At 41.9% G+C, this 25,055-nt stretch overlaps 1 protein-coding gene across 3 annotated transcripts in view; it reads left to right on the forward strand.

Moving 5' to 3' along the window:
• Positions 1–25,055, forward strand: part of LOC144454521 (kalirin-like) — a 185,964-nt gene that overhangs the window by 41,670 nt on the left and 119,239 nt on the right. The window contains exons 2-4 of one of the 3 annotated variants that reach the window (XM_078146748.1): positions 17,586–17,869; positions 18,746–18,850; positions 24,198–24,293. In XM_078146748.1, coding sequence (XP_078002874.1) covers positions 17,586–17,869; positions 18,746–18,850; positions 24,198–24,293 — 485 coding nt within the window. The remainder of the gene's footprint in view (positions 1–17,585; positions 17,870–18,745; positions 18,851–24,197; positions 24,294–25,055) is intronic. The other 2 variants (XM_078146747.1, XM_078146746.1) reach the window with 2 other exon arrangements.

Here is a 25,055-nt window from a genome sequence, read left to right on the forward strand (position 1 = left end):
ATAGAGGCAAGCAACACAAATTATCTTGATGGTGGTACATGTGCGAAAATATGGATAGATGTCGTTCAGACATTCAGTTGTGTCTGGTTCTTAGTGACCCTAGCCCGCCAATACTGTCCATGAGGTTGTCTCGGCAAAGGTATATAGGTTTGCCATTTTTTTCTCCAGTTAATTAAGATAAACAGAGGTTAAGTGATTTACCTCGGATCACACAACTAGTAAGTGTCGGAGGCTGGGTTTGAACTCAGGTGTGACTCCAGGCCTAGGGAGAGGTGTATATGTCTCATTCTGCACTCTAAGCTTGATCACCCCTCTGTCATGCACAGCATGCTTGGTCACTGGTCCTCTGGAATCATGAATTATCATTGTATTAATCATAATTCTTATGGTTTTCAACATTTTTTACAGTGTTGTTATTGTATATGTTGTGTTTGTGATACAGCGTGGTGAAGTTATTGAGCATTACTAAGTGAGTGAAGTGGAACAAGGTACAAGACAAGGGTCATGGAGAATGAAGGGAAGAGAGGAATAGGAATGGGGGGAGGAATAATTAAGTACTTGTAGAGCTGATGCTGAATACAAGGGCATGAATATAAGAAAGGCAGGGTGTCCTGGTATGTATCCTCAGGGCCACTTCCATGGAGATTAGTTTCCACTGCCACGCAGAGGTAGGCTACCCTTACCTGTCTAGTTGGCAAGAAAGGTGGAAGCCATGGAACCAAAACAATTCCTGTGGCAGCATATCAGCATTCTGAAAACTGTCATGACCACGCCCTTACAAATGCAAGTATTATATTGGCACTGTCTGCCCACTCAGTTGTCTCCATCACAGGAAAAGGGATGCCTTGGGAAGAAGCCGATGGATTAGAGCCCAGACAGGGGTATTTAATGGCAAGTGGGAAGGGATGATGCCCATATACAGGCTTGCTTTATTGTCTATCTATTTACATAACTCATATCTCCCCAACGAGGTTGGAAAGAATTATACATTTTCCTTTCTCTTTCTTTCTTTCTTCCTTTCTCTCTCTTTCTCTCTCTCTCTCTCTCTCTCTCTCTCTCTCTCTCTCTCACTCTCGCTCTCTCTCCTGCTCTCTTGCTCTCTCTCCTCTCTATTTCTGTCTCTCTATATATTTCTCTCTCACACATACACACACATTGTTCTTGACATAGTATGCATGTAATAAATATTAACTGATAGGGAAAAAAAGGAATGATAAGTGAGGAAAAGCAATCATTTAGAGCAGAGGTGTCAAACATGCAACCCACCACATGTGACCTATAACACTTCCTAAGTGTGGCCCAAATCACATTAAAATGTAATTGGAAAATATTTAACAAAATGAATGAATATATAAGAAAACATAGATAATACTACATTTTAAAACTAAGTCAGCATGCAGCCCACAGGGATCCTTATGTACAATTTAGTGAACCCCATTTTTATTTTAGTTCTGACACTACTGATTTAGAGCATTAAGAAAAGCAGTTATTTAGTGTACTAATCACACTGTTGGGAGAATTCAATGAAGGAGTGAATCTTGGTACAATCCATTTCTCTCAGTCCCAAGGATTTGACTGTCAATTTTGACTATCGATCCATTCTAGCTGAGCATGAAAAAAAAAGAGCCCTTTGAGGATGGGCATCCTAAGACTAGGAACTGATTCTGTAATAAGTTTTAAGTTTGACAAACCCAGACTCAAGCTCATCTCTTGCTAGTTTTCTTATAGATATTTCTTTGTGACATTTCTACTTGAGCATCTCTTGCTGACAGTCTTGAAAAATTCCCCAGCATCTCAGCAATTCAACTCCACCATCAGATTCTAGAATCATTATCTTTGTTCCCATTTGAGAAGGTGATTCCTGAGAATGAGAAGTCATTGCCTTATTGGATTCAGACCATTCACTGAGCCTTTATTGAATACCGGACAGGTGAGAGGTTCTGAGGGCAATACAAAGATGAATGAGACAGTGCTTGTCCTCAAAAGGCTTACACTCTACTATGGGAGTTATGTGTACCCATATACCATAATATACATGCATATATATATATATATGTGTGTGTGTGTGTGTGTGTGTGTGTATATATACACATATATAGATATCATGTATAGATATGATATATAAATATAGATACATGCCCAAATATACATCTATAATATATACCCAAATAACCACAATATTAAAAAAGTCGTACAAGTAAGAGCAGTGGGAAGGTCCAAATGAGTATTCTTAGGGTCTGTAGTTGAAGATTACATAACTACACAAGCCAGACTAACTCTTGTATTATAACTTATCTCTTCTTTTGCTTTCATAAGCAGTCTGAGCCTGGCTGGCAGTTCCTGATCTCTGGAGGCTGACCTCCACAGTCTGATTCTCACTTGTGGTGGAGGAATAGGCTCAATTGGTAAAACTGAGTCACTGAAAATTAAGAGATAGAAATAGAACATGGCCTCTACTCGCTGTTTTCAAGAGGTCCTTCAGCAATGAGACTTGTTCTCAATGATCACCTTTCTTCCAGACCCTGCTTCTTTCACCTATATTAGTCCATTTTAATTTCAATCAGCAAATATTTATCTGGCACTTATGATCCAGCTAGGGAATCAAGACATTTAAAAATATAACTCTCAATATGGTGGCCTAATTTCTGAATATTTTAAGCAATAAGCACTACCAGATGCCAAAGGAAGAGCCCTATGATGGGCAGAGAAGGCAGTTCCTAGAGAGGATTTGAAATGAGCCTAGGAAGATGGGGTTAGATTTCAATATGGAAAGGGAAGGACACTTCAGAGTATGCTTTTCTGGTACAGTCTTCATAAACCCTGAGATTAGCCCCCTATCTCAGCGAGATATTTAGAATTTTTGATATATAGGGTTATAGGCTTAATCTGTTATTCCAGCAGTAGAGGGATCCCAGATAGGAAAATCCAATAATGTATGTCAGTGACTTCTGTGCAACTGATAGTTTTGGAGTGAGAGATAAAGTGACTTACTAAAGGTTACCTAGCTAATGTGGGTCAGAGGAAGGACTTGAACCCAGGTGTTCCTAGCTACAATGTCATCTTTCTATCCACTATACATTTAGGTACCATTAATTAGTACATTAGTACAGTGGATAGAGTGGCAGCCCTGGAGTCAGAAAGACCAGGTTTCAAATCCAGCCTCAGACACTAGCTGTGTGACCCTGGGCAAGTCACTTAACCCCAATTGCCCTTCCCCTCCAAAAAAAAAAAAAGAAATGTGTCATTCCTATGATAACATCTGAGCTTGTTTATCCCAAGAGCTTGCTAAAGAATTCATATGAATAACTTAATAGGTAGAGTAATAGAGTAAATTAATAGTGTAAACAAGAATGTAGGTGAACTGTATTTGCCCACCCTTCATTATTTATTTTTCTATCCCTACCTGCTGAAGAAACAACCCACTGAAGAAAAAAGGGTTATAAACTTTGAACCCAATAACTTGAGTTTGAATGGTAGAGGCTTGCCCGGATTATATTTGCAATTGTTGGGAGTGGGGGAAGAAGGCCTGCTTGCCTTTGACATCAGAGATAGAAAACCAGTCAGACATACCTGCTAGAGACAACTGAGGAAACTGAGGCAGACAGCGGTTAAGTGATTTGCCCAGAGTCACACAGCCAGTAAGTGTCTGAGGATAGATTTAAAATCAGGTCTTCAAAAAATAAATAAATAAATAAAATCAGGTCTTCTTGACTCCAGGTCTAGCTATATAAATGTTAGCATTTATTAAAATATGGCATTGCTTTTAGTGTCACTGACTGGTTTGCCGTTTTTATGGAAATCCCTAAATCTTAAAAAAAAAAAAAGCAGAGAGGGAACTTGTTTAAATTTACTCAAGAAACTGTTACTTTCCAGTAATTATTGCTTATTTACACATAAACTCATAGAGGAAGAAATGTGGACTTTCTTTTAATATGACCTGGACTTTCTAGTCAGTCTAGTTTGTTGAAATTTGACTTAAATGACCTTTGCCTTCCATCTTGAACATTTCAGAAAGCTTTTATGACATCTTTTGATCCTGGTAGGAAAGGAGATCTGGGTAACTTCTGTGTTCTGTTCGGTGACTAGCTAGGCTGGGAGATTGAGAGTTTTGAGTAAATGCTGATCATTTGTAACCAGTACTCAGGACAGCTGACTGCTTTGGGGAAAAGAACAGGGCCTTCTGCCCTGGCTGGAGCCTAATTTAAAGCAATTTAGACTAAAGGTTGAACTTTCCAGGGCTGAACTCCTAAGGGACCAGAAAGTGAAAGAATTAGGTGTCATGATAATGAACTGATGTTTAGAGAGCGCTTATCTAGAGGAGCACAGGCCTCCACTAGACATCCTCCCTACGTTTCTGGCTCCATTGGGATGCAATCTCAGTGAGAAGCAGGAATGATAGGAGGCCCTGATGTCAGTCATTTGGAAACATCATTTTACCTTCTGCTTCAAAAAGAATCCTGTCCTGGGAGGGGAGAAAGAGCAATCTCTTTGTTCTGGAAGAGTTAACAGATTTAGGGAGAATCCTGAACTGAGCAAGAACTGGGAAGTTGGAGTTTAATTTGGGCTGACACCAAAACCCTATGCTCCTTTGACATGTGGGAAGATTGTTCTATCCACCCAAAAAATAGCCTGATACTACGGGCAGAGTGTTATAGTGGACTATGGGATGAAGCCGGGTTTTGGTAGCTTTGATCTTCACTTCCCTCCATGAGATCAGGCCCAACACTAGGAGGGAGGGAGGGAGGAAGGGAGGGAAGGAGAAAAGTGCTATGTAGGATAGGGGCTAAGTTCCTACGACTCTTAAGGAAAAGCTGTGAGAGCCCTTCAGTATTTCATGGTGTTCTCTTTGTTGGAAAATGTATTTCCTGACTAAATCTGTTTCCCTGAGAATGTAGTCAGTGGGGAAGGGAATGGATTCAAATGGGTTTTTCTGCTGGACATTTTTTAATTTTTTGTGTGTAGTGATGGGTGAGTGGGAAAGTGGCTTTGTTTTCTGAAAACATTCAGAATATACAAAGATAGCTGAATAGTTTATGTAGTATATCTTAGAATAATCACAGACAGGACCCCCAGGGAATAAAATTATTCCAACTGGTATGTAAAACCAACCAACAGTGATGGCAGGAACATTTCTAGCAGGCAATTTCCAAGCATCCTTTAATAGACACATCATAGACTGTGAAGACTGTGAAATATTCTCTCTCCTTTTAGTATCTATCCCATCAAATGCATTAAGAGGCAGAATTGCATAGTGAATAGAGAGTTGGCCTCAAAGCCTGGAAGTCCTGGGTTCAAGTTCCAACTGGGACACATCCTGGCTGTGTGACCCTGGGCAAGTCATTTCTCCTCAGTGCTCTAGGCCAGAGGTGTCAAGTGCTGCCTGAACTAGATTAAAATTTAAATTAGGAACTATTTAACAAAATAAATAAAAATGCAATAGAACATAGTGCTAATATGTGATTTTCTTTTCTTTTTTTATTTTTTTTGGTGAGGCGATTGGGGTTAAGCAACTTGTCCAAGTGACTTGTCACACAGCTAGTAAGTGTCAAGGGCAGGTTCCTCCTGACTCCAAGGCCAGAGCTCTATCTACTGCACCACCTAGCTGCCCCCTAATATGTGGTTTTCTAAGTGCACATGGAGGGATCTTCATGTATGGTTTTGTGGCACTTTGAATTTGACAATACTGCTCTAGGCAACCAAGACTATGGGTTGCAGACAAATCACCAGCCTGCATTGAGAGAGGGAGTTTCCTATGACAGTGAAATCACAGGTCCAGTCTCTCATCCCCTACTAATCAGATCTGATTCTATCAACACCCTATTCAGAACTCTCCAATCACTCCCTAGTGTCCACAAGACAAAGTCCAAACTCGTCACGCTGCCATTCAAGACCCTCTACTTTGGCTCCAACCTACTTTTTCATGACACGTAGCCTCTGGTAGGCTAAATAAACTCTGAATAAAATGGACTACTCACCCACCATTCCCAAACATATCCTGGATTTCCCCTGTGCCTTTGCTCATGTTGTCCCCTGTGCCTAAAATTGTCCCTTTTCACACTTACCTATCTGTTCTATAAATTCTCCCTAGCCTTCAAGGCTGAGACCAGATGTCCCTTTTGAATTCTTCCTTGATTTATCTTCCACCCCCAGTCACTAGTGATTAATCCCGCCTCTGAACTCAAGCATATTGCTTGTACTTTCCTCATGCCCTTACCATGTTCTAATTTGTAGTTTATATATATATATATATATTTCTATATATACCTCCCCTACTTCACTTTAAATTTCCTTGAGTTAGGGACTGTGTTCTTTATCCTGATGGAAACTGTAGTAGGTTCTGAGTTGATGTTGAATGAATGAATGAATGAGACAGAGGAGGCCTGGGTGCTGACCCTAATCCTGCCACTCAATCACTGTATCTGTGGGACAGTCACTTTTTCTGTCTTGACCTTTGTTTCCCCACCTGTAAAAGAGGCGTACTGGCACTAGAAGATATTCCTGTTAAAATATTCTAAAGTTCTTTAATCTTCAGATTAAATTAAATTAAGTCTTCAGCTGCTATTTGGGGGGGAGGGGGGAAGAATTGAAATTGTATCTGAATATATACCCTATCTTAACACTCTACTAAAATTTCACTACTTGAAGTAATATGTGAAGACCTGTGTGACCTTGTTGAGGAAAAAAAAAAGTCCAGCTTAGAGCATCTCTCTCTGGTGCCAATGTATCACAGAATCTGAGTTAGCAGAAACCTCAGAGACCATCCAGTCCAACTCACATGTGAAAAGAATACAGAACTGGTGCTATAACATAGCCAAAAAAGAGTTATCCAGCCTCTTGGAGACTTCCAATGAGACGTTACTTCTTCAAGAGGCAGCCCATTCCACCTTTGGAATAGCGGTGATTGTTCAGAAGTTTTCTACAGCTGTCTTGTCTCATTGCAACTTTTACCTAACTTCATGGTAGAGAAGTGAAATCCAGTTAGAGCTGAGAATGAGAGAAATGGCAGAAAAGATCCGGTTGTAACAAAAGTCAGTATAATTTCACAGGGTCTCAAAGGACTCTGAGGGAGCTACCTCTCTCCAGTCCGAAGCCTGGGGCATGGTCATTTGGCTAGTTGGCGAATATTTATAGATCTGAAGATCCCGCAGTAAAGACTCTCTACTGGGCTCTTGAGAAAAGCCATTCATGGCTGACCCAGTTAGTTTCTTTCTCGGATAGCGCAGCAGGCTCTGTTGATGAAGGAGGAGGCAGCTGAGATTTTTTCTAGACCTCAGTGGTGCTTTGAATCTTCTGTTGTTTCTTTTTTTGACTAGGTCTGTAATTTCATTGGCATACTTCTAAGAATCTATGCATTTAGATTGGTACCTTCTCTGAAACTTCTAGAAAGTCATTTGAGGCATTGAAATTTTAAGTGACCTGACCAGAGTCACCTGGCCCATATGGGTCAAAGGCAGAATTTGAGCTTAGGTTTTCTTGTCTCTAGGGATGGCTCTCTATCCACCATGACAAATGATATTGCTTCTTGATGCTTTCAGTTTAAACTTCATAAAGACATTGAGTACCTACTGTGTGCAGAGTAACTTAGTAGGCCATGGAGGAGACATGGTTTAAAGAAACTTTTCCCTTCCCATTGGCTTCGAAGTTTAGCAAGTAGGTATGTATACCCAAATAACGATGTCCAAAGGTCTTAGAAGACTTGCCATCTGCTTACCACCCAAGGGGTTAATATGAGTGAAGTGCTTTGCAAACTATAAAGCATTATTTAAATGCTAGCTGTTATTACTATTACTACTAAATTAAGGAGGCTCAATTATGGAAGTCATACTTGGTTTTGTTTCATTTCAATGTTATTTTTATTGCTACCTTCTTATTTTTGTATCACATTTATTTCCACATCTATCACTCCTTCTTCCTCTACCCTGCGATCCATTCCTTATAAGAAAGATTTTAAAAGAAGAGAAAAAAGCAATGTCGACCTGTGCCCCATCCAGATGACATCTGGCAGTATATGCAATGTTCCCTGACCAGAATCCCCCTACCTCTATGGTGAAAGGGGAGGAAGTACATTTTCTTGACTCAGTTTGGAGGGTTTTAGTCTTTCTGTTTATGTTATCATCATTGTGTATTGTTTTCCTGGCTATGCTTACTTCCCTCTTCATCAGATACTGTGTCTTCCCATGGGAAGACAAATTGATACTTGGTGGGACACAGTCAATAGCCAGTGTCAAAGGATAGAATCTTGACCGTTGGACTCTAGGCGAGTACATTTATACTTGTGAAAGAAAAGTATTTTCCTGGGTTTGACTTTTCAGGCATGTGTTCCAAGGCGTGGAATCTGGAAATCCCTCCAAGGTGACTCGTGGGCACAGTCCAGCACTGGAATATCAGTGCTCTTGAATGTACAAAGTGGATGGATTGTAGAGATTTATTTGCAGGTCCAAATGAGAGATTACCAGAGAAGAACATGAAACAAGGCAAAAGCAGTATAAGGAAATGATGAGACTCACATCCAAAGTATTCATGGATTCCTCTTTCAGCCTCAGCACTAGAAAAGTTATGTTTGCCAATGTACTGTTAGTACTCAGAGGATGAAGGTCTAATGTTTACTAAGATTTATACAGTATTTTAAGGTTAGCTAAGCACTATACATATGGTATCTCATTTTATCTTCATAACAAGATGTTATTGTTATCCCCATTTTATAGATGGTGAAACCAAGGCTGAAAATGACTTTCTCAGGGTCACATAGCTAGTGAGTGTCAGAGGCAATATTTGAATTCAGGTCTTCTTGACTCCAAGTTTAATGCTAATGACAGTATTAACATTCCAACTTTTATTAAAATCTCACTAATTGAAATAGTGGGGAAAGGCCAGTGAGACTTTTTACAAAATCTAAGATGGAGCATTTATCTCTTTGATGCTGCTGTATCACAGAATCTGAACTGGAAGAGACCTCAGAGGTCATCTGGTTCAATCTAAACATGTATATGTCTAGTATACCCAGGAAGTACACCCAACAGCCTTTGCCTAATTTTACTGTTAGTGAAGGGAGACCCACTAACCAAGTCATCAGCTCAACAAGCAATTTATCAAACAGGAGTTACCAAGGCAAAAAAAAAATAGTCTCTGCTCTCAAAAAACTCACACTTTTTAAAAATTTTAATTCAGTTTCATTTTACTTTTAAGTCTTCATTCTCTCCCTCCTTTCCAACTTCTCCTCCCCTCTTTGAGAAAGCAAGAAAAATAAAACCCATTACATATAGTCAAGCTTAAAAATTTCCAATGATGGCTATATGTATATGGGTATATATATATTTGTGTGTGTTTGTCTATGTATACATGTAGCTATATATGTATGTATGCATATGTATTGGTACATTGTATTCATATAGTGGTAGATATATCTCCATCTACACTCTAAGTCCATCACCTATCCATCTGGAGGTAGATAGCATGTTTCAGCATGAGGAACTCATATGCTCACATAGGGGAGACACCAGGTATAAATAAGATGTATACAGGATGAGTTGTTGTTAATCAGCAGAGGGGAGGCACTGGCATTAGTGGGCCTTACAAAAAGCTTCTTGTAGAAGGTGAGATTTGAACTGAGACTTGAAGGAAGCCAGAGAAGCCAAGAGACAGAATGAGGAGGGAGAATGTTCCAGGCACGGGGGCCACCCAGGAAAAAGGTATAGAGTTATGAGATAGAGTATGTTGTTCAAAGAGAACAGCAAGGTCACCAGAGTCTGTGGAGAAGAGTAAGGTGTAAGAAGACTGAAAAGGTAGGAAGGGACAAGGTTATGAAAGATTTTAAATTTGATCCTGGAAGCAATAAGGACCACAAGAGTTCTATTGAATAGGGGAGTAACAGGGTCAGACCTACAATTAAGGAAGATCAATTGGATAAGTGAGTGAAGGCTAGCCTGGAATAGGGCATGACTTGAGGCAAGGAATCCAAGCATCAGACTATTACGGTAGCCCTGGTGCAAAGGGATGAAGGCCTGCACCACGGTGGTGGTGATGTCAGAGGAGAGGTGGTTTGAAAGAGAGAAGTTATGAAGAGAGAATTGACAGGACCTTGATAACACATTGGTTATGAGGGGTAAGAGAGAGTAAAAAGTCAAGGATGATGCCCAGATTTCCAGCCTAGATGACAGGCAGGATGGTGATCCCCTGAATAGTAATAAGAAAGTTAGGAAGAGAGGAGTGGTTGATTGGGAAGGAAGAGAATGTGTTCAGTTTTGGACATTGAAGATAGCCCACTCTACTTCTGGACAGCTCTAATTGTTAGGTTGTTGTTTAAAAAAAAAAACTCAAGACAAACTATCTCTACAGCTTTTCATCCATTTTTATTAGTTGTGCTTTATGAAGCTAGTCTAATTTCTCTCCCACATGATGGTGCTTCAAATACTTGGAAGACAGATATCTCAGTCTCTGTGTCTCTGTCTCTGTCACATACACATGCACGCATCTTTTCTTCTCCACACTAACCACCCCTCTTTCCTTCAGCTGATTCTTTTGTGGCCCCATCTTGAGACCTTTGCCCAATGGCAACACAGGACAGGAAAAAGTCCCTCCTGCCTTTTTGGTTTCTGCATCACACATTATTGCCTCTCATTGAACTTGTTCATCCACCCAAAGCCTAGGAGCTTTTCCACCTAAAAATCTTGTACTTGTGAAGTTGATTTTGAGGTGCAGTCCAATAAGAGATCATTTTTACTTATTTCATCCCATCATTCTAACAGATTAGAATCCTTTTGGATTCCATGTTGGGTTTATTTTTGGAGTCTGTCATATAATAAGTCAGCTGTCCCTCACTGATCTCCGTTATCAGAAAACTCAGTAAGCATATGACCTATTCCTCCATCCAAGTCAGTGATGAAAATGTTGAATGAAACGGGAACTCAGACTGATCCTCAAGGCACTACCCTCTATGTGAAAGACTTCCCTCCATTGAACCATTATGAATACCCTTTGGGACCAGTTATTGAACTAGTTCTAAATCCATCCAATAGCACTCTTTTTTAGCTTACACCTGTCTTTCTTATTGACATGAAGAACAATGAGAGACTTTGTCAATTGCTTTACTGAAACCTAGGTAAATTCTATCTCTAGAATTCACCTGATCTACTCATTTAATAACTTTATCCATAAAGTAAATGACGTTATTCTGGAATGAATTGCTCTTGAGGAAACCATGCTGGCTCTTAGTGATTGCCACATCCGTTTCTAGAAGTTCATAAAACATCTATTTCATAATATGGCCTAGAATTTTTCCAGGAAATGAAGTCAACCTCACTGTCAACTTTTCTCTCCTCTTGTCTCCTCTCTTGTCTCTTCTCTACTCTCTTTTTCTCCTCCCCTCCCCTCTCATCTCCAATAACATTTCTCCCATTCTCCATCATCTTTACTGGTTATATTAGTGAGTTCTTAGAAATAGGACATTTATTAAGCACTTTATATGTGTTAGGCCCATAAATAGTTAACCCAATACTAGTTACTTGAACTCACAGGAACTAGCAATATGCGCTTTGTTTCCCTTTACTATTGCCTTTCTTCAACTCATAGGAAACTAAATTTAGAGCTAGAAAGTACCTCAACTCATTTAGTTATTTATCTTATTTTTGTTGTGACTTTTGTAGTCTACAGATCAGTTTCCTTACATTGTTAGTCTATATTAATAAGGATACATTAAAGAATTAAATACATAATGAATGCATAATGTCACAATATGTTGGAGGATGATGTGTCTAATATCCAAGATCTTTAATGGACAAGATTAGATTCTCTACCCAGAAACTTTAAGGTGGTTTTTTTTTTCAGAATTCTAAATTTCTGAGCACACACTTTCAGTTTTTGCTCCTCATTTAGCTTTGGAGTCTCCTTAGAAAATGCGCCTTTATAGAGTGTGCTTTGTCAATTTTAAAGCACTCTCTAAATGTTAGCTATTCTTATTCTTAAGTAATACTCCAAAATTTTACATAGAGTGAATTATTTAGGATACTTTATTCTATAAATGTCCATTTGTCTCTAACATCTATGGTTATGTATGTATCTCATGGGCTGTTTAGGAATTATAGTTTGGTAATTAGTGTTTATGAGGTACATTAATTAAATCTTGTGTATTTAATGACTTAGCAGTTTGTGAAACATTGTAATCCAGCATAGGTCTCTGGTGAATTGTAACTCTTCATTAATTTGCTTTCTTTTTTTTTTTCCATTTCTGAGTGCTTTCCTCCTCCTCTCCCCACTTCCCTTCACAGTGTCAGGAAGTACTCCAAAAAGGCCTAGATGACTTCTTATGCAGGGGAGCCGTAGATTCAGCCATCCTTCTGCTCCCTTCCCTCCACCTCTTGGTCTCTGGCTTCCTTTAAGGATCAGCTCAAAGCTCACCTTCTATGGGAGGACTTTCCCTTTTCTCCTAACTACTAATGCCTCCCCTTTTTTGACTTCCTTCCATTTCCTCTGTATGTACCTAGTTATGTATGTATGTACTTAGTTATTGACATACTGTTTCCTCCATTAGAATTTAAGGGTCTTGAGGGAGGTTTTTTGTCTTTATTTGTATCACTGCACTTATTCAAGGGCCTGGCACATAGTAAGCACTTAAATGCTTGTTGACTGACTGATGTCACATGATTTGGATGCCTATCTTCCAAATTGGCAGCTAGACAGAACAGTAAATAGAGCGTGGGGCCAACAGTCAGAAAGTCCCAAGTTCAAATTTGACATCAGACTACAGATAGCTGTGTGACACTGGGCAAGTCACTTAACTCTGCCTCAGTTTCCTCATCTGTAAAATGAGCTGGAGAAGGAAATGATAAACCACTCCAGTGTCTTTGCCAAGAAAAACCCCAGATGGGGTCACAAAGAGTTGGGCACAACTGAAAATGACTTTACGACAGCAACTTCCTAATGGGAAGGAGGTTAGACTAGATGATCTCTTAAGTCCCTTTAAAACTTGGGTTCAGGGATAGGAAACGAAGCACAAGTGCAGAAAAAAAGTACAAAGTCCTTCCAATTCCATCCCAAAGAACATTCACCAATAGGAACATTTTAAGTGCCTGCTGTGCAATTCCATTTAACAAGTCAATTATTCTAATCTGACCGGGTGAAAGACACAAAGATGTAAAACAATGCTACAAGCTCCTTGGGAGCAAGGATTGTCCCATGCAGGATAAGACATATAATCAGAAAGAGGAAAGGCAGGGCGTACAAAGGGGGAAGCCATCCAGGATGTTACAAGAAATATAGTGGCTCTTAATGGGGATGCACACCTGTAATCCTTGTCACCGGAGAAGGCTGAGGCTGGCTAATCGCTTGAGTTCAGGAGTTCCAAAGCTGTAGCAAGGCTGAAGCCAAGTGGGTATCTGTATTCCCTCAGGCACTAAGATGATGAGCTCAGGGTTTGGGAGAAGTGGGGTGCTGGGCCGCTTAAGAAGGGGTAGGTTGGCCCAGGTTAGAAAAATGGAGCAGGCTAAAGTTTCTTTACCAATTTGCACTGAGTTTGAAACCTTGAGCTCACTTCCAGCCTGGTGAGATAAGGAGAGGAAGGAAGGGGAAGGAAGGGGAAGGAAGGGAGTTGGGAAGGGAGGAAAGGAGGAGGAGAAAGATGGAGGGAAGGGAAAGAAAGGAGGGAGGGAGGAAGGGAGAAAGAGGGAAGAGAAGGGAAGTGAGGGAGGATGGAAGGGAAGAAAGGGAAGGAGGGAAGAAGTGAAGGAATGGAGGAAAGGAAGAAGGAAGGGAGGGAGGAAGGAGACAAAGGAGGGAGGATGGAAAGAAGAGGGAAGGAAGGAAAGGAGGAAAGACAGATGGAAGGAAGAAAAGGAGAGGGAGGGAGGAAGGAAATGTGGGGGTGGTGAGATGAAAAATCAGGCGAGGCTTTATGGAAGCTGCAGCTTCTAAAATGAACTTGAAGGAAAAAGAGGGATTTTACCAGGTGGAGATATGGGAGGGAATGTACCCCGAGCACAGGGAGAGTCTGTGTTAATGCCCAAGAGTAATAAAAAGTTGGATGCAATTTGGGAATACCTAGTCTAGCTTGGTTGAAGCATAGCATGTGAAAAGGTGAGTACTGTGACTCATTGTTATTAAGAATGAAAATATATAGATTAGAGCCAGATCATAGAAGACTCTGGCCTTGACTATCAGGCCAAAAAATTTATATTAGAAACCATCGAATTAGTTTATGTTTCATCCTGTATGTTTGTCTTAAAAGCACTGAGCCACTGAAGGGTTTTGAGCATACTCTATTTCTGGAATAGCTTGGACACTCTCCTAACCTAAGCCTTACTAGGTAGCTTCCAAATGTTAGGCTCTCTGATATGCAGTGAAGCTTGAATTGTATCCTAGGACCACTGAGAGTCCCTTCTGGCTCAACCCCTCATTTTACAGATGAGGAAAGGTCTAAGAAGTGAAGTGACAGGTCCAAAGTCGCACAAATAGAAAATGACAGAGGCAGGCTCTCCATGGTACATAAAGTAGAACTTAAAATTTGGGGTGTGCAAATTTGAAAGGGTGGAAGTGAGACCCTCTTGAAGTTTATACCATTAATTTTACATAGAAATTGTCTCAGTGGAAATAAATAGGGCAAAGGAAAAAGAGAAAGACTGGGGGCAGGGTGGGGGTGGGGCAGCAGTCAAGGAATGTATGAAAGACTTGAGTCTTCCAGCCAGGCTGTGATGTACCATGGAACAGAGAACTTGGACAGCACATCCTCTGTAGTGCTTATCAATGCGGGGCAAGGTTAACAATGCCGAGACCTTGGGTTTTGCTAAAACTATGTGTGCTGATAAAGCTGTGTTTTTAAGTCTGAGATTTCAGGGAGACATGTGGTAGTCCAGGAGGTCTGTGAATGGAAAGTGTCTGCAGATAATCATTAGGGAGATAGCAGAGAATCTCTGGTTCCTATAGCTGACCCTGTGGAGATGTTTATCTGTTGGCCCTGTGTACAGCAGTTCTCCCCACACCAAACACCCAGAAAATAATGTACACACACACACACACACACACACCCCAAAGCCAGGAAGGAATTTTCCAAAATAAGACCTTAGCTCTTCCCTTAAAGAGTCACTCGCCAACAAAGACAACTCATTCTTCCATGTTGCTTTTCCTCTGCAGAGCATCCTATTGCTTGTCCTAGATGCCCAAGAAAGGAAGTTTGAGGGCTTAACTCTAGGCCTCTTAATGCCACTGTTCAAAGGTTGATTGTCCTCAAAAACGTGGCTAATACCTGATCACTGGCTTTTTGAAATAACAAAATGCTTGCTGCCAACTTGGTTTGTGGATGAACCAAATATCTGTCATCGTTTCAGGATGTGATAAGGCAATGTAGAACAGTGAAAAGAGTGCTGGATTTGGAGGTAAAGGACCTTTGCCACATGCTGTATCACCTCGGAAAAGTCATTTCACTTGTCTGGGCCTCACTTTTCCTGTTTTGAAAATGAGAGGATTAGACCATATGACCTCTAATGCTAAGGGATATGTTAGTTCTAAACCAACGATCATGTGGCACTTTCATGTTGACCCTGGAGTTATCTGGGCCAGGATTTAGGTGGCACCGCGGCTAGAGAATGTTGAATTTGGGTCCAGGAAGACCTGAGTTCAAATACTACCTAAGACACTTACTGGCTGTGTGACCATAGGGTAGTCACTTACAGACCATCTAGTCTAACTCCTTTATTTTGTAGATGAGGAAGTTCACTCCCAGAGAGATGTGGTGACTTGCAGAGTCAAGATTTAAGCCCAATCCAGTGATGTTTACAAGTATAACATGGTACCCTAGAGTGAACAAGGCCCCTTTGTCTTGGAGGGGATCAGAAAGAGGTAGGGAGTGGGGAGGTGATGAAATCACTTTAAAGCATTTATATTATCTCTTTAAATGTTGACATAGTTCTGACAAAAGTTGCATTAATGTCAAAGATACTAAAGCAGGGTCAGCCAGAGTGTTCACCCATGGCAATGTCTGCACTCAAGTGGAGAACGTAGAAACAAGTCCTCAGGTTAAGTCCCTTAACCTCGTGGTGCTTCTGTTCCCTAATTTGTAAAATGAAGGAGCTGAACTCTCTGCTGCTAGCATCCCCTCCAGCTCTACATGATCCTGTATAAAATATATGGCTCACATCTATTTCCTACTTTCAGATTTACAAAGTGCTTTCCTCACCACAATTCTCTGAGCTACGTGGAGCAGTGGATAGAGTGCCAGGCCTGGAATCAGGAAGATCTGAGATCAAATCCAGCCTCAGACACGTAACTAGCTATGTGACCCTGGGCAAGTCACTTCACCCTGTTTGCCTCAGTTTCCTTATCTGTAGAATGAACTGGAGAAGGAAATGGCAACCACTTCAGTATATTTGCCAAGAAAGCCCCAAATGAAGTCATGGAGAGTTGGACACGATTGAAAAATGACTGAACAACAACAACAAATAGTATAAGTATAGCCATTAAGAACTGGACTTGTGATTTAATCAGTATAGGGAGCTCCCAGGTTAGGAAATGGCTTCCACCAGTGCAGGTCAGCAGTTTCTTTGCAACTTAGTTTTCCAGAGTTGTTTAGAGCCCTCAGAGGTTGAATAATTTGCCTGGAGTCTTGTAGGAAAGAAGGGTATGCTTTTTGGGGATGAGGGTATTACATTAAAAACCCAATGTGGTAATAATTTAAGGATATCCTAATGCTGGTCCATAGGGATAATAGAATTTCCATAGGGTTTATGAGGCACTCCGTTATTTCAAGGGTCTTTGGAGAACAGAATGTGTGTTCCCAGGTTCTGTTGGAACAGATTCATTTACTTTACAATCCACTCTGAACTGTCTCCCTGTGAATTATCCATAACCAATATTTAAACTCCAAATGGCTTTGCTTTGCCTCCCAGCATGGTTCTGGACCACTTCCACATACTGTTGGTGTGAGTTCAAGCGATGAGACCTTATTTTAATATCAGCTAAGACTTGGCATCCTTAGAAAGGGAAGTTGCCAAATCATACGATATAGGCCTAAGAAAACAGAAATAACTTAAGAGTTCTCTGTGATACCACTCCCTTCCATCAATAGATCGAGTAGAGAGTTGAGTATAATAATTTGCTTAGATCTAAAATATAATTAGTTGTTGCTTGGTCTAGAGATGGTTGGAGACCAGTGCGCTATGATACAATGTAAGGCTGTTCCTTGAAGACAGTAAATCAGGAGTTGGGGCAGAGAGAGCAAGAAGAAACAAGGACAGAAGTCATAGGATTGTGTGTTTAGAGCTAGAAGGATCTTTGGGTGCCATATAGTTTCAAATGAGAAAACTGAGGTCTAGAGAAGCTAAATGATTGTGCCATATTAAATGATTGATTTTCACATGATGACAAGGGGTACTGATGGAATTCAACCTCCAGATCCTTTGTTCTTTTCGCTACACCACAACATGTACTGGTGCCTGTTTGTATCTTCTTAGAGTGGGAAAGAGCAGCTGTGGTCTAAGCCCCTGGATAGACCCTGCTTGACATCCTGAGAACGTGCTTGGCTTGCTCCAGGGATTGTAACTGGGTCCATCAGCCTGCTTGACCCTTGTTTGCATCTTTTATCCCTCTCTGTCTCCCTGCAGATGCTTACTCAGCCTCTTCAGGTGAAAATGGAGGCAAGTCAGAGTCTGTGGCCAATCTCCAACCTCAGTCTTCCTTAAACTCCATCCAGAGCTCTCCAGGTCCCAAACGTTCCACCAACACCCTCAAGAAATGGTTGACCAGTCCTGTGCGCAGGCTAAACAGTGGCAAAGCCGAGAGCAACATCAAAAAGCAAAAGAAAGTACGAGATGGTCGGAAGAGTTTCGATCTGGGATCCCCCAAGACTGGAGATGAAACCACCCCACAGGGGGACAGTGCTGATGAGGTACTTACCCTGTGGACCCTAAGGTCCTGTAGTGGAAAGTGGCCCACTGATGGGCAAGTGGGAGGAGGTGTGAGTTTGATTCCCTCTTAGTTGGGCCTTCATGCCCCCTCTACCATATCTTTTCATGGGTTTTTAAGGTGCTTGGCCAGTTCCAACACCTCCTCTACAACCTTCTCCTTTGGGTTAAGGAAATTCAATTCTTTCAGCTTCTGCTAAGCCTATCAGTCATAATCATTATGCTCAGTATTCACTAAAACAGGGAATCATGTATTGAATCAAACCTGAATGACTGATCAGACAGACACTTTCTAGGACTGAAATTGAACAGTCTTTGAACTAGAAGAGAAAGCCACCATTTCATCTGGTGCCTTACTTCTCTTTTGGACTTCATCTAAACAACCCCTAATCATAAGGCTGTAACAAGTGGTTATGTTTACCATAGCACAGGGAATGCATAATCACCTTTTTGGAGAGGAGGAGAGGTGGAATAAATACAGGTGATGCCTCAATTTTCAACCTGGTCCTGTAGTTTTTCTTTTAAAAACTATCAAACCAAGGATACTGTGTTCCCATAAGGTTGTAGGCATCATGGTACAGCAGAAAAGTTGTGGAGTTAGAAAGCATGGGTTCAAGTCCTGCTTCTGACACTTAAACATCTATATGATATTGGGAAAGTCATTTAACTTCCCTAAGTCTCAACTTCCTCATGGGAAAAACAAGGAGGGAGAAGTGGTACTAGGTGGCCTTTATGCCCCTTCCACCTCTAGAGAGAAAGACAGAACATTTATTAAGCACTTGCTATGTAGCAGGCTCTGTGCTAAGCTCTAGATCCATGATGCTATGATTCTATGATTAATGGCGCTTTCTTGGTTGTAGAAGAGCAAGAAAGGTTGGGGTGAGGATGAGCCAGATGAAGAATCCCACACACCACTTCCTCCTCCAATGAAAATCTTTGACAACGACCCCACGCAGGATGAAATGGTAGGTTCTCTTGACTGCCTCTATGCATGATGAAGCAGGTCTTTGGTCTCTTTTGTGATGTTTGCTTGCAGCATCTTTTTCCCGCCTGCATGCCTCTTCAAGTGTAAACTGAGACCATTTTAGGTTCTGCCCATGATAGGTTCTAGGGTATCCCTGTATTGGATTATAGGCTTGGTTCTCTCTTGGCTAACCCAACAGGAGAGTGTTGACTTGATATCCCATGGTGTAGATTCTTCAGATAAGATTTTATCATCTTTTTCCACTAACCAAAGGGTGATGCTTCTGGATTTGTCAGCAACAGCAACTGAAATTAAAAGGAGTTCTCCAGAGCAGAGGTGTCAAACATTGAGACCTGAATGTGGTCCACAACATTCCTGAGTGTGGCCCAAAACAGATTAAAATATAGTTCCTATCTAATTTCTTTCTTTTTTTTTTTAAGGCAGTTGGGGTTAAGTGACTTGCCCAGGGTCACACAGCTAGTAAGTATCAAGTGTTTGGTCTGAGGCCGGATTTGAACTCAGGTCTTCCTGACTTCAGGGCTGGTGCTCTATCCACTGCACCACCTAGCTGCCCCATTTGTATCTAATTTCAATGTGTTAATATACTAATAAAAAAGGAAATATATAAACATGTATGGTTTTTCAGCCATAGTGGTTCCCAAAGATTATCTGACTAAGGCCTAGGGGGTTACCATCCATATTGGTGAAGTGGAATATCCACACCAAGGAGTAATTCATTAATCTTTAAATGATGAAAATAAACCCAAATTATAATAAAAAAAAAAAGCCCACTCGGGACAAATGCCATCACTCTATACCCAAATCATGCCCTAGAAGCCTTGCTTGGGTGGAAAAAGAGGCAGTGGGGGATGGAGAGGGTAATTAATGAAGGACTAGAATTTAAGAATACCTCAAAGGACCAAACTGTATTAATTGACGTAGTGCATCAATTAAGGCAAATAAAACAGAGATTATAGAATCAAAATTTTAATTTCAAAATAAAATGATAATATCTACTTTTAATTACTTGCATTTCAAGTAGGTTTGCACAGGTAGGAGAAATTATAGTGAATCATAAATTATTGTAAATTGTAAATAGTAAAATTATTAATTTTTAACTTTTCTATCAGTTCCTTCTAGTATTAAGCCAAGGGTGCATTAGGACAGTGATGCTGGTCCAAGATGAAAAATTGAAATATTTTAAAGAAGAATCCCCCTCTCCCCAGGAGCTTCACTTTGCGTAATTAATGGACCCATTCAGGTGGTAAAGACTCAGTGAAAGTAGACAGGTCACCATCTACCTTTTGGGCCTCTCTTAGAGGTGGCTACCTTGCATCGAGTGACTTAGCCATTAACAAACGCTGAGACTTGGGGTGGCTGGAAGTCCAGGTACTGGCACTTAGCCTGTTCTTCTCATTGCTACTTCTTCTACTGAGTAGTTTATGTTGCTGTTGCCTCATTGATTTTTTGTGTCTCAATATCATAAGCAGGCTTCCAGAGCCCTGACCTGTGGGAGAGAAGCATTGGGTCTTAGGACTTCCTGGAATGGGACATTATGATTTCAGTTTTGGTTTTGGTTTTTTATTTTTTTACTTTCATTTCATTGTTTCACTGAAGACAATTTTGTCTGCTTGCTCTACCATTCTTCTTGGTTCTGCTTTCGCCCCACACATCCTACCTTCATGATTACTTAGTGGGGTTATCATGTCTTGGGAGGACCAAAACCCACAGTTTGATTGATGAGTAGTAATTCAAGTGAGGCCATCTTCGGTTGATCAACAAACGACTCCTGGGTTGTCATGGTATTCCCACCCTTGCTTTGATTCTCTCTGCTTGTCATTTAAGCCTACCTGTGTCATTTTCTACTGCTCAAGATAGAAGACCCCCTCCATTCACCTTTGTTCTAAGCAGTGGGGCCCATCTTATAGGGAAAACACAAGTGTTTTTCTACTCAGCACAGTTTCCTAAGGAATTATTTTCCAAGGTTGCAAGGACAAAATGTGTAATATAAAGGGACAGGACCGAGAAGGCTAGGTGATACTCTTGATTTCCCACTGCCCTCAATCAAAAATATTTCTCTTTTTGCTCTAGGCTTTGTACTCGAACTGACTTGACTTGCTTTGCTCTGACCTTTCCATAGACTGATCCTTGTAAAGTGTTCTGTTAACAGTGATAGATGATATCAGTATTAATGTCCCATTATCTTCCACCCCAGACATCTCTGTGAAATCAGCCACCAGTTTGTGTAAGAGAGCTGAAGTTCACTGGCCCAAACTCTCCCCTTCCAATTCCCTCCAACATGGCTTGTTTGGGAGGAAAAGATGTTTTGTTTCTAGGTAATATTTGACAGGAACTGAAACTCTATCCTTCCCTTCCTCTGTAAGAAGGTAGCATGGGATCCGGGCCTCCACGAGTACCTGTTTTAGGCCCTACTGACACTGTTGGTTTCTATATTTCATTTTTGGAAAAAAAAATGATGGAAAGTCGAGTAGTTTTAGGTGGTGTGGCCCTCAGGATGGTTCCTAAACAAACTTGAAAACACGCACACATACACACACAGGGTTAATTCTCTCTCTTCTCCTCAAAAATAAATAGAAATAAGAGAAAAAGCATATGTTCTCCCTCAGTGAGAGCAGTAGTCCCCAAGGAATACTGAGTTTCTCCAGACTACTGGCATAATAACCAGATACAGCAGATTTCTTTTGCATGTGTTTATTTTTTTTATTTTTAAAAATATTTTATTGATTTCTTTTGTTTTTAAGTCACCTTCATTTCCAAATACATCTATCCCTCCTCCCCCACCATTCTTCAAAAACAAAGAATAAAAGAGGAAAATAAAAATGTTTCAGCAAAACCAGCCAACACATCAGCTCTGCCCGAACATATCTGTAATATTCCACACTCAGTTTCCCCACCTCAGCAAAAAAAGAGGGTGAAGGTACGTTTTCTTAACTCTTCTCTGGGATCAAACTTGGCTATAATTACCCGGCATTCGGTTTCATTTTTTTAAACATAGCAATGGCCTTGTGCTACCCTTTCCTGTAGTTGAAGAATGAGGTGGTCATGAGCTCAGCTCATGTGCCACAGTCAAACAGTCCTCACTCCATCCCCAACAGCTGTCTCTACCTTTCTTTATTCCCCCTTGGGGCTTTGGGAGGTATCTGGCGTAGGTATAAGATGCACTGCTGTTAAAAATCAGACTTTCTTCTCAAAGCTCACACTTAATTATTAGATGCCACCGTAGCCCTCTTCCCACCCCCACCCCCCGCAGAACTGAGATGTATTGGGGATGAGGTAAGGGGCCTAGTTTTGTGCTTTTGAAAATAAAAATAAGGAATGTAGATCCCCAAAGTCTGACAGATAAGTCAGCTGGGGACAAATGAAACTTGGGAGCTGGGAAGGCAGACCCCACTTCTGCCAGATGATAATTGATTTCTGCTTGTGTAATGTCCCAGCTCACTTTAGCACTGTGTTTGTGCACAAAACACTTTGCAAGGTGCTTCTCTCTAGGCAAGCCATAGGTGCTATTCATGTTGCTGGAGCCTGCTGCAAAGATGACCTCAGAATTCTCCTGGATGCTTCCCTTTTCTGCTCCCTCCCCCCACTTACCTTCCCTCCTACAGATCTAACCAGTCACCAAGTCTGGGTTGCTGGTTTTTTGTGGGGGGTTTTTCCCCCTCTTCAAATCTCTCCTTTTCTCTCTCCTGTTGCTACCTCCCTACATCAGCCCCATGTCACCTCTCACCTAGACTGCTGTAATCACCTCCTGTCTCTTCTCTGCCTTCTCTTTCCCTCCATTTGGAACCCTACTACTAGATTAATTTTGCTAAAGAACAAAAAAAAATGCTGCTTTGCCCGTGTTAGTCTCCTGAAGAGAAAATTTTACTGACTCCAGCTGTACATAATAAAACTCAAGCTTCTGAACATGGCTTTCAAGGCTGTCCACAGTCTGATTCCAGCCTCCATTTCCAAGCTCCTTCCTTCTTCTGCCCCGTGTGAGCCCTCGGATGCAGCCAGGCGGACATTTCACTGCCCCGGGGACGCATTTTGTGCTCTCTTACCCAAAGAAGCCCAGCTCTAGAGAGTGGGGAATGGAACTACGTAGCCATGTCCTCCTTAAATCTAAATCTACAGAGGATATTGATGAAGGGCAGCCTGGCATAGTGTACCGAGCTGGCCTTAGAACCAGAAGGACCTGCGTTTGCATCCTGCCTCTTACGTACTTACTGGCCCAGTGATGCTGGGCAAGTCACTTAAACTCTGAGCTCTGAGAAACATTGTAAGAGTATGTTTCAGAACAGGTACTGCACCGCGCTGGTAGAGGGACTTTCCTCATCTGGGAATTCCCCACACCAACTCATTCACGATCCAGTCCTATCCTTACAGCCAAAGAGCCCACTTTATTTGAGCTATTTAGAAGAAGGGAAGGTCACTCAATTGAGCTGCAGTAACTCTAGGCCAGTCTTCGAGATATTATGCCTTCCATAGAAGAAGCTAGTGCAATCCACGTCATTTCTTTTCTGTCTGGAAGCCAATAAGAACATAGGAATTTTACCCGTCTCCCTTTATGGAGGGACACTGGGAGGAAAGATGGAGAGGGGGAGGGAGACGGCATCCGGCAGGTGTTTGCTCCTACTGAGAGATTCGGCCAATGTCTGTCTCCAGATGCCTAGTGGAGTCCCCCCGTGGCTCAGGCCAGATCATAGATCTAGACCTGGAAGAAACCTCAGTGGCCGTCTGTCCCAACCCCTTCATTTTACAGAATAGGAAACTGAGGCCAGGGGTTATTAAATGATCTGTCAGATGTCACATAGGGAGCAAGTATCAAAAGTGGGATTGGAACCCAGGTCCTCTGACTTCAGAGTTGGAGATCTTTTCACTGCCCTGCGTCAGTGATCTCAGGGTGGGCACACCCCCAGAATCCCAGGCTGCTGAGGCAGTGGGGACAACATCATCACTGCTCTTTCTTCCCTGCAATCACGTGGCTCATTGCCCTCTGAAGAAGTTCTTCCCCTAGTGACAGGCAGGATGAACGGCCCTCCTTTATCCCCAGGCTAACTCAAGAACCCACCTCCCTTGGCTGCTGCTGGAACACAGTGTGGGGGATTGACAGGAGACTCCAATCCTGGCTTTTGCTGTTGCTGGTTGACTGAGGAAGCCGCTATCATGCTCCCCTGACCTATGAATTGGGCAGTGACCTATCTCTGTGCTGTGCTGTGTGGTCTTTCTGTGGCTTGCTCTTTCCCCCCCTACCCCTTTCCCTTCCAAAGTGCAGCCCTGCTCCTTCCTGCCTAACTACTCTTGTCCCTTGCTAATTTGCTTTTCCTTTGCCACCCACTGTCTTGCAGTCCTCCTCTTTGCTAGCAGCCCGGCAGGGCTCTGCTGATGTACCCACTGCTGCGGATCTTGTCAGTGCAATAGAAAAATTGGTCAAAAGTAAACTGGTAAGTGGGGGAGTCTTGGAAGCAGAGCTGAAGGGTGTGTTCATGTTTTATGTCTTTTTCTCCCTCTCCCCTCCTTCTCCTCTATCACCCTCTCCTTTCTATCTCTCTCCCTTCCCTTGCCTCTCTCCAGCTTTTGCCCCAATTCTTTTCCCCTTCCTCTCTCCTTCCCCCTTTCTTTCTCTCCCCCTCTCCATCTATCCCCCTCCCCCTCTCCATCTCTTTTCCTCCCCTCTTCCTCATCCCTCTCATCTTCCTCCTTCCATCTTTCCCCCTCCCCTTCTCCATCTCTCCTCTCCTTATCCCCCTCTCCCCATTTGCCCCTCTCCATCTTCTCCCTCCCTCCATCCCCCTTCCTCTCTCCCCATGTAACCTAGGATGCCTTCACCTCTCTCCTGTCCACCTCTGTCCTTCTCTATTCTTCTTTAGTGTCATTCCCAGAACCCCCCTAGCCCTTCAGCTCCAACAGAATGATGGATTTGGATTCTGGAGCCATGTTCTTTCTCTTTCCCTCCCTCCCTCCCCCCAACCCCACTGTGTGCGTGTGTGTGTGTGTGTGCGTGTGTGTGTGTGTGTGTGTGTGTCTCTCTCTCTCTCACTCTCTCTCTCTCTCTCTCTCTCTCTCTCTCTCTCTCTCTCTCTCTCTCTCTGTCTCTCTTTCTCTCTCCTGGGTGATAGAACAGATTAATGGTAACAAATATCAGAGGGGACATAAGTGCCTGCAAGCTGGTTCTGCTGAAGCTGTGGCCTTTGAGAAGTCTCTGT

The sequence above is a fragment of the Phascolarctos cinereus genome, unplaced genomic scaffold (genome assembly GCF_003287225.1).
Source record: "Phascolarctos cinereus isolate Bilbo 61053 unplaced genomic scaffold, phaCin_HiC Scaffold_726;HRSCAF=1367, whole genome shotgun sequence".
In the NCBI taxonomy this organism is placed as follows: domain Eukaryota; kingdom Metazoa; phylum Chordata; class Mammalia; order Diprotodontia; family Phascolarctidae; genus Phascolarctos; species Phascolarctos cinereus.